The 13724-nt window shown below is 48.7% G+C and overlaps 1 protein-coding gene across 1 annotated transcript in view; it reads right to left on the bottom strand.

The window, feature by feature from the left end:
• Positions 1 to 29: 29 nt before the first annotated feature.
• The window catches only part of lama4 (laminin, alpha 4), a 78102-nt gene continuing 64407 nt past the window's right edge, over positions 30 to 13724 (bottom strand). The window contains exons 34-40 of the mRNA XM_030110324.1: positions 5997 to 6186; positions 5415 to 5570; positions 3336 to 3495; positions 1757 to 1884; positions 1583 to 1676; positions 590 to 709; positions 30 to 506 (exon numbers count right to left, since the gene is read on the bottom strand). Of these exons, the coding sequence (XP_029966184.1) occupies positions 361 to 506; positions 590 to 709; positions 1583 to 1676; positions 1757 to 1884; positions 3336 to 3495; positions 5415 to 5570; positions 5997 to 6186 (994 nt within the window). The 3' untranslated portion in view covers positions 30 to 360. The remainder of the gene's footprint in view (positions 507 to 589; positions 710 to 1582; positions 1677 to 1756; positions 1885 to 3335; positions 3496 to 5414; positions 5571 to 5996; positions 6187 to 13724) is intronic.

The following is a 13724-nucleotide window of genomic DNA, read 5'->3' as shown; positions in this document are numbered from 1 at the left end:
GAAACAGAAATATTTTCATTGATGTAGTTTTTTTTAATTGACAGATAAAACTGTGTAAAAAGAATGATTTCAGTTGTTACTTTTACAGAAACGAAATGTGCCATAACAAAGGGAAATTATGAAAAATGTGTAAATGCATTCACCATCTGTGTGTGTGTGTGTGTGTGTGTGTGTTATAATGGACTGAAACAGACCGACTTCCACAGCACGGTTCTGTTTCAGTGACTGAAATTGGGACTTTTCTTCATCTGGGGAAAAAACATGGAGGACAAAGTGTAACGAGCAGAAGTGTGAGACGAAGACTAAAGCGGCGGTGATACACATAGTGGCTACGTTTAACAGCACATGGTATTGTCAGCGTTACGCTGCCGGACAGTCTGCCACTTTGACAGCACCGCTGACGAGAGCCGCTTTGTCGAAGCTCACTCGGTTGAAGTTGATGCTCAGGTTCCTCACACAGCCCACATACGGCTTCCGGATGGGGGCGCCATCGGGCAGGAGGGCCTCTGAGAGGAGGGAGAAGGCTCGGTGAGAAAGCTGCGTCTGCACCGGCAGAGGTGATCGCGGAGGGGCTGCTGCGCCGACTCACCCGGAGCTCCTCCGATGAACACCTGCTCCCCGCCGCCTGCTGGCCCGAGGTGCACAGGACCCACGACGTGGCTGCTCTGGGAATCCACGTCCAGATGGACCACATTCACATCCCGCCTCACTGACACAAAGCAATGAGGAAAGTATAAACTGACCTGTCAAGCTGATCAGAGACAAGGGTTTTGATGTGGAAAAAACTGACACTTGTAGGATTCCTTCAGCACATTTCATGAAGGGAATTATGAGCCAGTATTTGCTACGACTACGTTGTGCTTTGTGACATTGAAAATCCTGTGTTGGGAGAGAGTCAAACTGTTAAAAGCATGTTTTGATCTCAAAAAACATTGAAAAGGTGGTGTTTACCCAGGCGTTACTGCTTTAAATGAGAAAAATAAAGCATGCAAGGATGAGAGAGTGACTTAAGATTGTGTTTTATTTGTGTGACTTCAGTTACTGGGAGAAAGCTGTTCTGCAATCTGGATCACAGAGAGAGAATTCAGAGACAGATTTCAAACATTTCATCCAGAAAAGTGAAGAACAGACCCATTACGAATTTATAGAAAGGAAGTTTCTTCTGAAAGAAAAAAAAGTCTTTCAGTCAAAATGGGAAGTTGAGTCCTTCCAGATAATAAAAGATCTCTTTCAAAAACACACAAGGGACCAGAATTACGGTACTAATGAATACACATTTTTCTTCCACACCTAACATCACCTGGAGGAATAAAAAGACTATTAAAAACATCAAACCTCACAATCTCACTCCTGAACAGCTAAACTACATCAGTGCTTCAAAAAGACTTCACTGATGGATTTTTCATTCTGTCTGCCAGAGAGACTGACTGACACACACGAGCTGTGATGACTGAAAACAATATGAAGATGTATCCAGCTCTACCGGACTTCACATCTCAAGTTCTTTCCAGTGTGCTTGAAGAATCCCGTTTCTGATGGTGATTTCTCTCTGTGTACTGTGGAGAAAGAGAAGAACTCTCACCTCTGATCCTGTGCCAGGTACCATCACACACACCTTGTGGAGGCGACACCTGAGTAAAGAACTGGTCGGTGCCGTCATTCACCAGAACCACCACCTGCGAAAGAACAGCATGGCAGCTGTCAATGTGAAGGCGCGCAGCCAAAGGCGTGTCTTCTGTCAGGAGCTGAGGCTTACCGTCCCGTGATGAATGTACATAGAGAGGAACCCCTGTGTGGAGCGCACGTGCAGCAGCAGCCCCACGGCCACACGGGGGCGCACGCCCAGCACCAGGTCAAACTTCAGGCCCAGGTGGAAGGACTGATCTGGAGGTGGAGGTCAGGGTCAGGGTTCAGGTTAAGTTTCCCACTACTTGCTGGACAGTAGAAGAGCTGCACATTCTCAATTACACTCAGGAAAATATGATTACAAACCAGTTTGTTCACCAATGTTGATCTAGAACACAAAATGAATAAAAATCATATTTTGATATCTGACTTTAACCCTCTATTCTATACTCATGTGCAGTGTTGTCACAGATTACTTGAAAAGGCAATCCAATTACTGATTACTGATTACTCATCAAAAAGGTAACCTAGTTACTTTATTGATTACTTCAATATCAAAGTAACTAAGTTACTTTAAAAGTAACTTAGGTAGTTTTACCGATTTCCTCCCTTTGCTGCCTCAACATAAGAATGACAGCTGGTTGTTTAAATGATACTTTATTGAAAGTGCAGGAACTTGAAACATGAGCATGTTTTGTTGTTTCTGTTTCGTTGGCTTTACGGTACAGATGCTGGTGTAAAACACGTTACACCTGCAGGCTGGTCTGACACCATGAAACTGGAACTGTTTCGGAAAATCAGCTTAATGAGCGAGGCCGATCGCAGACACTGCAAACAGAGCCGTGCACGCCCGGAGAGGAGCCGCAGGCGTTTCCTCTGGAGAAGCCGTCCAGCAGGCAGGACGGTCTGGCGCATGCACGTTTTTCAAAAAGCGAGTTACAGACGTTTGGCTTCGTCTTTTCGAGAAAATCCTGTATTACAGCTTTAATATACCTGACCCGGCATTTTGTCCTCCCCGGGGAAACGTGACATGCGACTTCACTCCAGATGCCAGAGAAACATTTTCTCTTAGAAATCCACAGATTGTAATGAATCTTAGTCAGTTGAATGTGCTGTTGCACCACTGTTCCTGAAGGTGGCGCTCTAAGATTAGAGAGGGGGCTGAAGCCAGCCTGCTGGTGTTGTGTTCAGGACTGTTGGAGAGAGCTGAGTGGAGCGTTTTGGCGTGGGTTACAGCTGCAGCAGCAGCCCTGTGTTGTTGATGGTCTGCTTGGCCTCAGGAAAATAAAAAGCCGTTTGGGACGACCCGGGACGTCTGGGGCTTCGTGGATCGCAGAACGTTACAATATATTCTGAGGCAGTAACAAAATAGTAACGCACAGTCACTCAGGAAACTAACTTTAATCAGATTACTGGTTTGGACAAATGAACGCGTTACTGAAATAAAGTATTCAGATTAAAATAACGCGTTAATTAGTAGCGCGTTAGTGACAACACTGCTCATATGGAATAATCTGAGTGAGACTGTTTCTGAAATTTAGTCTTTGTTCTTTATATGAATTGAAAATGTATTGAAATGAGAGGATGTTCAAAAAGCTGAGTGTATTGTGTGGAGATTCAGTGCATACGTAATCAAGATAAAGCAAAGGACTGAAGCCAGACAGCCTTCGTTGAAAACGCCATGTTTGAATTGTTTTGAAGGTGTTTACCGAGGAGGACAAATCCCCCCTCCTCTGAGAAGAACGTCCCCGGCTCGGAGCGTCCCTGAAAGCAGGGAGTGACCCCGAATGTCTCTGCCACAGAGGAGAGCCACTGTCCGTCCAGCTGCAGGTTCTTCAGACAGCCAGTGAAGCCGTGAGCAGACATCCCCTGAGGGAAACAGGAAGACTCCTCTTTAGTGGGACTGCTCATGTAACGTGGTGCTCCCCCTTTTCAGAACCTGACATGTTCTCAACCCAGACGTTCATTCAGGGGATTTCACTGAAGGACTTTATATCCCACAGATACAGAAAACTAGGTGGCTGTCTCACACACTAAGTAAATCAAACAATCAATAGTTTTCAAATTTACGTCAGCACTTAAGCCAATCAGACGTTAACAGCCAATGCACACTGGATGCGTTCCGGCTGCAGTCCGGCTCCGGTCCAGAGTCACCGCAGCACTGTGAGTCACACCGCCTGCGGTGCCTCTGCAGTCTGCTGGAGGAGGTTGCCAGATCTGTCGCTGTCCCCCAAAAACAATATGAAACCCATTTAACTCAACAGAAAGCAGCCCAAACCATCATCGCAGTTGAAAATACACCTTAAAACCGTATTTGTATAATAAAGAACACGTCATAAACAAATAATCATTTCATCAACCCGTCCGACATGTTAAAAAAAAAAGCTTGATTTGGCAGAAAGCCGCCCAATCTGGCAACACGGAGCCACTCCTGTCAGAAAGCTGTTTCGTGATCTTTTGGTGTCGTTTGACTTTCCTGCAGTGACGAAGTACAAAAGCGTTCATTCTTCTAAAGCGTAGAATGACGACATGACGTTGTTTGTCCTGTATTCTACCAGAAGAAGTAAAAAAATAGAATATTAAGGCAAACACACGACACAGATTTTATTTTGAAATCACTTATTTTGGAACACGTATTGCGTTTCCTTCCGGCACCCGACCTCCTTCTGTATTCGGGATTGACGCGGTAGGGCTGCGGCATCCGGAAAAACAGGATCCTTGTGGAAAGATACTGGAGTCCACAGAGGCTCCGGAAGCCGGTCCGCAGCCGGACCGGAGCCGGACCGGAGCCGGACCGCAGCCGGACCGGAGCCGGACCGCAGCCGGACCGGAGCCGGACCGGAGCCGGACCGCAGCCGGACCGCAGCCGGACCGCAGCCGGACCGGAGCCGGACCGGAGCCGGACCGGAGCCGGACCGGAGCCGGACCGCAGCCGGACCGCAGCCGGACCGGAGCCGGACCGCAGCCGGACCGGAGCCGGACCGCAGCCGGACCGGAGCCGGACCGCAGCCGGACCGGAGCCGGACCGCAGCCGGACCGGAGCCGGACCGGAGCCGGACCGCAGCCGGACCGGAGCCGGACCGGAGCCGGACCGCAGCCGGACCGGAGCCGGTGTAAATCACAGAATTTATTTTAATGACTACGGATTTGCTGCGGTGTCCGGACCGCAGCTGTTCCGCAGCCGGACCGCATCCAGTGTGCATTGGGGATAAGTCCGTGTTCAGTTTGAGCTCAGTGGATCCACTGCGGTTCACCACCCTGGACTCTGGATCAGATCCAGAACACTCAGAATGTTCCTGGTTCACTAAAGTCCACCAGCAAAAAAAACTTTCAGCATGGCACCGATCACGCTGGAAGGACTTTCTCATCAACCAACCTTCTCTCCCTCACCCTGCTCCCATGAAGAAAACAAACGCTCCCCCCTCTCCCTTCAGCCAATCAGAACGATGGCAGACACAAAGCCCCACCCCCAACCAATCACAAACACACAGACCTGGCTGTGACCTTGACTGACAGCCAAGATCCAATCACTGTTCAGTTGATTTTAGGTCAGGTTCTCTCAGTCATTTTTTTTTTTTTGCTGTATATTTTTTTTTTCCTGGTGTACAGAAATGGCAAATTGGCCATATTTGATAAAATTGTATTCTCGCCCTGTCAGAGGAAAACGAAACCGGATCACTTGATGGGTATGTTATCTGTGGGACATCCTACGGTCAGTTTCAAATAATCCTTGCACATTTTTATGACTTGTATTTGATCTTTGTCACAAACCAAACTTCATGTCATACCTGGATGGTCTTCTGTGCTCTACCTGGAGGAACTCCTCCAATGTAGAAGGGACTGCTGACGTTCCAGGAGATGTTTCTGCTCTCAACTTGGTCCTCCAACACCACAAGTCCATCAATTACGAGGCGGCCCGCACTCCCATCTCGGATGAAGATAATCTTCAGAAGGACAATGGTCACACTGAGCCACTTAATAATAATAATAACAATAATAATAATGCATTGGTTTTATACAGCGCTTTTCTGGACACTCAGACGCTTTACATTGCATTCTTCATTCTCTCCGTACTGGGAGGTGGTAAGCTACTACTGTAGCCTCAGCTGCCCTGGGGGGGGCAGACTGACGGAGGCGAGGCTGCCAGTCTGCACCATCGGCCCCTCCCACCACCAACCATTCACTCTCACAACTTTCATACCAGGCAAGGTGGGTGAAGTGTCTTGCCCAAGGACACGACAGTTGCGGGAGCGGGGTCGAACCGCCAACCTTCCGTTTATGAGAGGACCCACTCTACCATCTGAGCCCCACTTAAATACACAATCATCCTCCATATGCTGTAAAAAAATGTAACATCCTGCTGGACTCACGTTGTGCCACAGTCCATTATTATACTGGGCCCGGGTCCTGACTTCAACTTGTTGTTCTCCGACGTTGAACATGTAAATGAGTCTTCCTTGGACCAGGACTAGAGCCATGAAGTTGTCCTCCAGGTCATCAGCTACATAGAAGATGATGCCTGAAGATGAATGTGTCTTCATGGACAAAGAAAAGTGGGACCTGGAAGGACAAGGATATATTCAATTGAATGTAAGCACACAAGCAAGGAGAAAGGAGAGGGTTTGGTTCAGAAAAGCAGGGATGTGCAGCAAACCTCCTGAGAGTGAAAAAGAAAACCCCAACAACAGCAGAACAAGAAAAAATAAGCCCTCAACAGAGAGAGCTCCACCCACCACTACCCTCTACAGCCAGTACTGCCCCCCACAACCAGTAATACCCTCTACAGCCAGTACTACTTTCAACAGCCAGTAATACCCTCTACAGCCAGTACTACTTTCAACAGCCAGTAATACCCTCGACAGTCAATACTACAATCTACAGCCAATACTGCCCTCTACAGCCAGTAATACCCCCTACAGCCAGTGATACCCCCTACAGCCAGTAATACCCCCTACAGCCAGTACTGCCCTCTACAGTAAATACTACAATCTACAGCCAATACTGCCCTCTAAAGCCAGTAATACCCTCTACAGCCAGTACTGCCCTCTACAGCCAGTACTGCCCTCCACAGTCAGTAATACCCTCCACAGTCAGTAATACCCTCCACAGTCAGTAATACCCTCCACAGTCAGTAATACCCTCCACAGCCAGTACTGCCCTCCACAGTCAGTAATACCCTCCACAGTCAGTAATACCCTCCACAGTCAGTAATACCCTCCACAGTCAGTAATACCCTCTACAGCCAGTACTGCCCTCTACAGCCAGTACTGCCCTCCACAGTCAGTAATACCCTCCACAGTCAGTAATACCCTCCACAGTCAGTAATGCCCTCCACAGTCAGTAATACCCTCCACAGTCAGTAATACCCTCCACAGTCAGTAATACCCTCCACAGTCAGTAATGCCCTCCACAGTCAGTAATGCCCTCTCCAGTCTGTACTGCCCTCTACAGACAGTAATACCCTCCACAGCCAGAAATACCCTCCACAGCCAGTACTGCCCTCCACAGTCAGTAATACCCTCCACAGTCAGTAATACGCTCCACAGTCAGTAATGCCCTCCACAGTCAGTAATACCCTCTCCAGTCTGTACTGCCCTCTACAGACAGTAATACCCTCCACAGCCAGAAATACCCTCCACAGCCAGTACTGCCCTCCACAGTCAGTAATACCCTCCACAGTCAGTAATACCCTCCACAGTCAGTAATACCCTCTACAGCCAGTAATACCCTCAACAGCTAGTAATACCCTCCACAGTCAGTAATACCCTCCACAGTCAGTAATACCCTCCACAGTCAGTAATGCCCTCCACAGTCAGTAATACCCTCCACAGTCAGTAATACCCTCTCCAGTCTGTACTGCCCTCTACAGACAGTAATACCCTCCACAGCCAGAAATACCCTCCACAGCCAGTACTGCCCTCCACAGCCAGTACTGCCCTCCACAGTCAGTAATACCCTCCACAGTCAGTAATACCCTCTACAGCCAGTACTGCCCTCTACAGCCAGTACTGCCCTCCACAGTCAGTAATACCCTCCACAGTCAGTAATACCCTCCACAGCCAGAAATACCCTCCACAGCCAGTACTGCCCTCCACAGTCAGAAATACCCTCCACAGTCAGTAATACCCTCCACAGTCAGTAATACCCTCCACAGCCAGTAATACCCTCAACAGCTAGTAATACCCTCCACAGTCAGTAATACCGTCCAAAGTCAGTAATGCCCTCCACAGTCAGTAATGCCCTCCACAGTCAGTAATACCCTCTCCAGTCTGTACTGCCCTCTACAGACAGTAATACCCTCCACAGCCAGAAATACCCTCCACAGCCAGTACTGCCCTCCACAGTCAGTAATACCCTCCACAGTCAGTAATACCCTCCACAGTCAGTAATACCCTCTACAGCCAGTACTGCCCTCTACAGCCAGTACTGCCCTCCACAGTCAGTAATACCCTCCACAGTCAGTAATACCCTCCACAGTCAGTAATGCCCTCCACAGTCAGTAATACCCTCTCCAGTCTGTACTGCCCTCTACAGACAGTAATACCCTCCACAGCCAGAAATACCCTCCACAGCCAGTACTGCCCTCCACAGTCAGTAATACCCTCCACAGTCAGTAATACCCTCCACAGTCAGTAATACCCTCAACAGCTAGTAATACCCTCCACAGTCAGTAATACGCTCCACAGTCAGTAATACCCTCCACAGTCAGTAATGCCCTCCACAGTCAGTAATGCCCTCCACAGTCAGTAATACCCTCTCCAGTCTGTACTGCCCTCTACAGACAGTAATACCCTCCACAGCCAGAAATACCCTCCACAGCCAGTACTGCCCTCCACAGTCAGTAATACCCTCCACAGTCAGTAATACCCTCCACAGTCAGTAATACCCTCCACAGTCAGTAATGCCCTCCACAGTCAGTAATACCCTCTCCAGTCTGTACTGCCCTCTACAGACAGTAATACCCTCCACAGCCAGAAATACCCTCCACAGCCAGTACTGCCCTCCACAGTCAGTAATACCCTCCACAGTCAGTAATACCCTCCACAGTCAGTAATACCCTCCACAGCCAGTAATACCCTCAACAGCTAGTAATACCCTCTACAGCCAGTACTGCCCTCCACAGTCAGTAATACCCTCCACAGTCAGTAATACCCTCTCCAGTCTGTACTGCCCTCCACAGCCAGTAATGCCCTCCACAGCCAGTAATGCCCTCCACAGCCAGTAATGCCCTCTACAGCCAGTAATGCCCTCTACAGCTAGTAATACCCTCTACAGTCAGTAATACCCTCTACAGTCAGTAATACCCTCTCCAGTCTGTACTGCCCTCTACAGCCAGTAATGCCCTCCACAGCCAGTAATACCCTCCACAGCCAGTAATGCCCTCCCCAGCCAGTAATACCCTCTACAGTCAGTAATACCCTCTACAGTCAGTAATACCCTCTCCAGTCTGTACTGCCCTCTACAGCCAGTAATGCCCTCCACAGCCAGTAATACCCTCCACAGCCAGTAATGCCCTCCCCAGCCAGAAATGCCCTCTACAGCTAGTAATACCCTCTACAGTCAGTAATACCCTCTCCAGTCTGTACTGCCCTCTACAGTCAGTAATGCCCTCTACAGCCAGTAATGCCCTCTACAGCTAGTAATACCCTCTACAGTCAGTAATACCCTCTACAGCCAGTAATGCCCTCCACAGTCAGTAATACCCTCTACAGTCAGTAATACCCTCTACAGCTAGTAATACCCTCTACAGCCAGTAATGGCCTCTACAGCCAGTAATGCCCTCTACAGCTAGTAATACCCTCCACAGCCAGTACTGCCCTCCACAGTCAGTAATACCCTCTACAGTCAGTAATACCCTCCACAGTCAGTAATACCCTCTACAGCCAGTAATACCCTCTACAGTCAGTAATGCCCTCTACAGCTAGTAATACCCTCTACAGTCAGTAATGCCCTCTACAGCTAGTAATACCCTCCACAGTCAGTAATACCCTCCACAGCCAGTAATGCCCTCAACAGTCAGTAATACCCTCCACAGCCAGTAATACCCTCCACAGTCAGTAATACCCTCCACAGCCAGTAATGCCCTCAACAGTCAGTAATACCCTCTACAGCCAGTAATGCCCTCCACAGTCAGTAATACCCTCTACAGTCAGTAATAAACTCTACAGCTAGTAATACCCTCTACAGCCAGTAATGGCCTCTACAGCCAGTAATGCCCTCTACAGCTAGTAATACCCTCCACAGCCAGTACTGCCCTCCACAGTCAGTAATACCCTCTACAGTCAGTAATACCCTCCACAGTCAGTAATACCCTCTACAGCCAGTAATACCCTCTACAGTCAGTAATGCCCTCTACAGCTAGTAATACCCTCTACAGTCAGTAATGCCCTCTACAGCTAGTAATACCCTCCACAGTCAGTAATACCCTCTACAGCCAGTAATACCCTCTACAGTCAGTAATGCCCTCTACAGCTAGTAATACCCTCTACAGTCAGTAATGCCCTCTACAGCTAGTAATGCCCTCCACAGTCAGTAATGCCCTCTCCAGTCTGTACTGCCCTCTACAGACAGTAATACCCTCCACAGCCAGAAATACCCTCCACAGCCAGTACTGCCCTCCACAGTCAGTAATACCCTCCACAGTCAGTAATACCCTCCACAGTCAGTAATGCCCTCCACAGTCAGTAATACCCTCTCCAGTCTGTACTGCCCTCTACAGACAGTAATACCCTCCACAGCCAGAAATACCCTCTACAGTCAGTAATACCCTCCACAGTCAGTAATACCCTCTACAGTCAGTAATACCCTCCACAGTCAGTAATACCCTCTACAGCCAGTAATACCCTCTACAGTCAGTAATGCCCTCTACAGCTAGTAATACCCTCTACAGTCAGTAATGCCCTCTACAGCTAGTAATACCCTCCACAGTCAGTAATACCCTCTACAGCCAGTAATACCCTCTACAGTCAGTAATGCCCTCTACAGCTAGTAATACCCTCTACAGTCAGTAATGCCCTCAACAGCTAGTAATGCCCTCCACAGTCAGTAATGCCCTCTCCAGTCTGTACTGCCCTCTACAGACAGTAATACCCTCCACAGCCAGAAATACCCTCCACAGCCAGTACTGCCCTCCACAGTCAGTAATACCCTCCACAGTCAGTAATACCCTCCACAGTCAGTAATGCCCTCCACAGTCAGTAATACCCTCTCCAGTCTGTACTGCCCTCTACAGACAGTAATACCCTCCACAGCCAGTACTGCCCTCCACAGTCAGTAATACCCTCCACAGTCAGTAATACCCTCCACAGTCAGTAATACCCTCCACAGCCAGTAATACCCTCAACAGCTAGTAATACCCTCTACAGTCAGTAATACCCTCTACAGCTAGTAATACCCTCTACAGTCAGTAATACCCTCTACAGTCAGTAATACCCTCTCCAGTCTGTACTGCCCTCTACAGCCAGTAATGCCCTCCACAGCCAGTAATACCCTCCACAGCCAGTAATGCCCTCCCCAGCCAGTAATACCCTCTACAGTCAGTAATACCCTCTACAGTCAGTAATACCCTCTCCAGTCTGTACTGCCCTCTACAGCCAGTAATGCCCTCCACAGCCAGTAATACCCTCCACAGCCAGTAATGCCCTCCCCAGCCAGTAATGCCCTCTACAGCTAGTAATACCCTCTACAGTCAGTAATACCCTCTCCAGTCTGTACTGCCCTCTACAGTCAGTAATGCCCTCTACAGCCAGTAATGCCCTCTACAGCTAGTAATACCCTCTACAGTCAGTAATACCCTCTAAAGCCAGTAATGCCCTCCACAGTCAGTAATACCCTCTACAGTCAGTAATACCCTCTACAGCTAGTAATACCCTCTACAGCCAGTAATGGCCTCTACAGCCAGTAATGCCCTCTACAGCTAGTAATACCCTCCACAGCCAGTAATACCCTCCACAGTCAGTAATGCCCTCTACAGTCAGTAATACCCTCTACAGCCAGTAATGCCCTCCACAGTCAGTAATACCCTCTACAGTCAGTAATACCCTCTACAGCTAGTAATACCCTCTACAGCCAGTAATGGCCTCTACAGCCAGTAATGCCCTCTACAGCTAGTAATACCCTCCACAGCCAGTACTGCCCTCCACAGTCAGTAATACCCTCTACAGTCAGTAATACCCTCCACAGTCAGTAATACCCTCTACAGCCAGTAATACCCTCTACAGTCAGTAATGCCCTCTACAGCTAGTAATACCCTCTACAGTCAGTAATGCCCTCTACAGCTAGTAATACCCTCTACAGTCAGTAATACCCTCTACAGCTAGTAATACCCTCTACAGCCAGTAATGCCCTCTACAGCCAGTAATGCCCTCTACAGCTAGTAATACCCTCCACAGCCAGTAATGCCCTCCACAGCCAGTAATGCCCTCCACAGTCAGTAATACCCTCCACAGTCAGTAATGCCCTCCACAGTCAGTAATACCCTCTCCAGTCTGTACTGCCCTCTACAGACAGTAATACCCTCCACAGCCAGAAATACCCTCCACAGCCAGTACTGCCCTCCACAGTCAGTAATACCCTCCACAGTCAGTAATACCCTCCACAGTCAGTAATACCCTCCACAGTCAGTAATACCCTCTCCAGTCTGTACTGCCCTCCACAGTCAGTAATACCCTCCACAGCCAGTAATGCCCTCCCCAGCCAGTAATGCCCTCCCCAGCCAGTAATAACCTCTACAGTCAGTAATACCCTCTGCAGTCAGTAATACCCTCCACAGCCAGTAATGCCCTCCACAGCCAGTAATGCCCTCCCCAGCCAGTAATACCCTCTACAGTCAGTAATACCCTCTACAGCCAGTAATGCCCTCCACAGCCAGTAATGCCCTCCCCAGCCAGTAATACCCTCTACAGTCAGTAATACCCTCTACAGCTAGTAATACCCTCTACAGTCAGTAATACCCTCTCCAGTCTGTACTGCCCTCTACAGTCAGTAATGCCCTCTACAGCCAGTAATGCCCTCCACAGCCAGTAATACCCTCCACAGCCAGTAATGCCCTCCCCAGCCAGTAATACCCTCTACAGTCAGTAATACCCTCTACAGCCAGTAATGCCCTCTACAGCTAGTAATACCCTCTACAGTCAGTAATACCCTCTACAGCTAGTAATACCCTCTACAGTCAGTAATACCCTCTCCAGTCTGTACTGCCCTCTACAGTCAGTAATGCCCTCTACAGCCAGTAATGCCCTCTACAGCTAGTAATACCCTCTACAGTCAGTAATACCCTCTACAGCCAGTAATGCCCTCCACAGTCAGTAATACCCTCTACAGTCAGTAATACCCTCTACAGCTAGTAATACCCTCTACAGCCAGTAATGCCCTCTACAGCCAGTAATGCCCTCTACAGTCAGTAATACCCTCCACAGCCAGTAATGCCCTCCACAGTCAGTAATACCCTCCACAGCCAGTAATACCCTCCACAGTCAGTAATACCCTCTACAGCCAGTAATGCCCTCTACAGCTAGTAATACCCTCTACAGTCAGTAATGCCCTCTACAGCCAGTAATGCCCTCTACAGCTAGTAATACCCTCTACAGTCAGTAATTCCCTCTACAGCTAGTAATACCCTCTACAGCCAGTAATGCCCTCTACAGCCAGTAATGCCCTCTACAGCTAGTAATACCCTCCACAGCCAGTAATGCCCTCCACAGCCAGTAATGCCCTCTACAGTCAGTAATACCCTCTACAGCCAGTAATACCCTCTACAGTCAGTAATACCCTCTACAGTCAGTAATGCCCTCTACAGTCAGTAATACCCTCCACAGTCAGTAATACCCTCTACAGTCAGTAATGCCCTCTACAGTCAGTAATACCCTCTACAGCCAGTAATACCCTCTACAGTCAGTAATGCCCTCTACAGTCAGTAATACCCTCTACAGCCAGTAATACCCTCTACAGTCAGTAATACCCTCTACAGCCAGTACTGCCCTCTCCAGTCTGTACTGCCCTCCACAGTCTGTATTGCCCTCCACAGTCAGTAATACCCTCTACTGTCAGTAATACCCTCTACAGTCAGTAATACCCTCTACAGCCAGTAATGCCCTCTA

This window comes from Salarias fasciatus, chromosome 15, assembly GCF_902148845.1.
Source record: "Salarias fasciatus chromosome 15, fSalaFa1.1, whole genome shotgun sequence".
Lineage (NCBI taxonomy): Eukaryota > Metazoa > Chordata > Actinopteri > Blenniiformes > Blenniidae > Salarias > Salarias fasciatus.
This window is presented reverse-complemented; position numbering and strand designations above follow the sequence as displayed.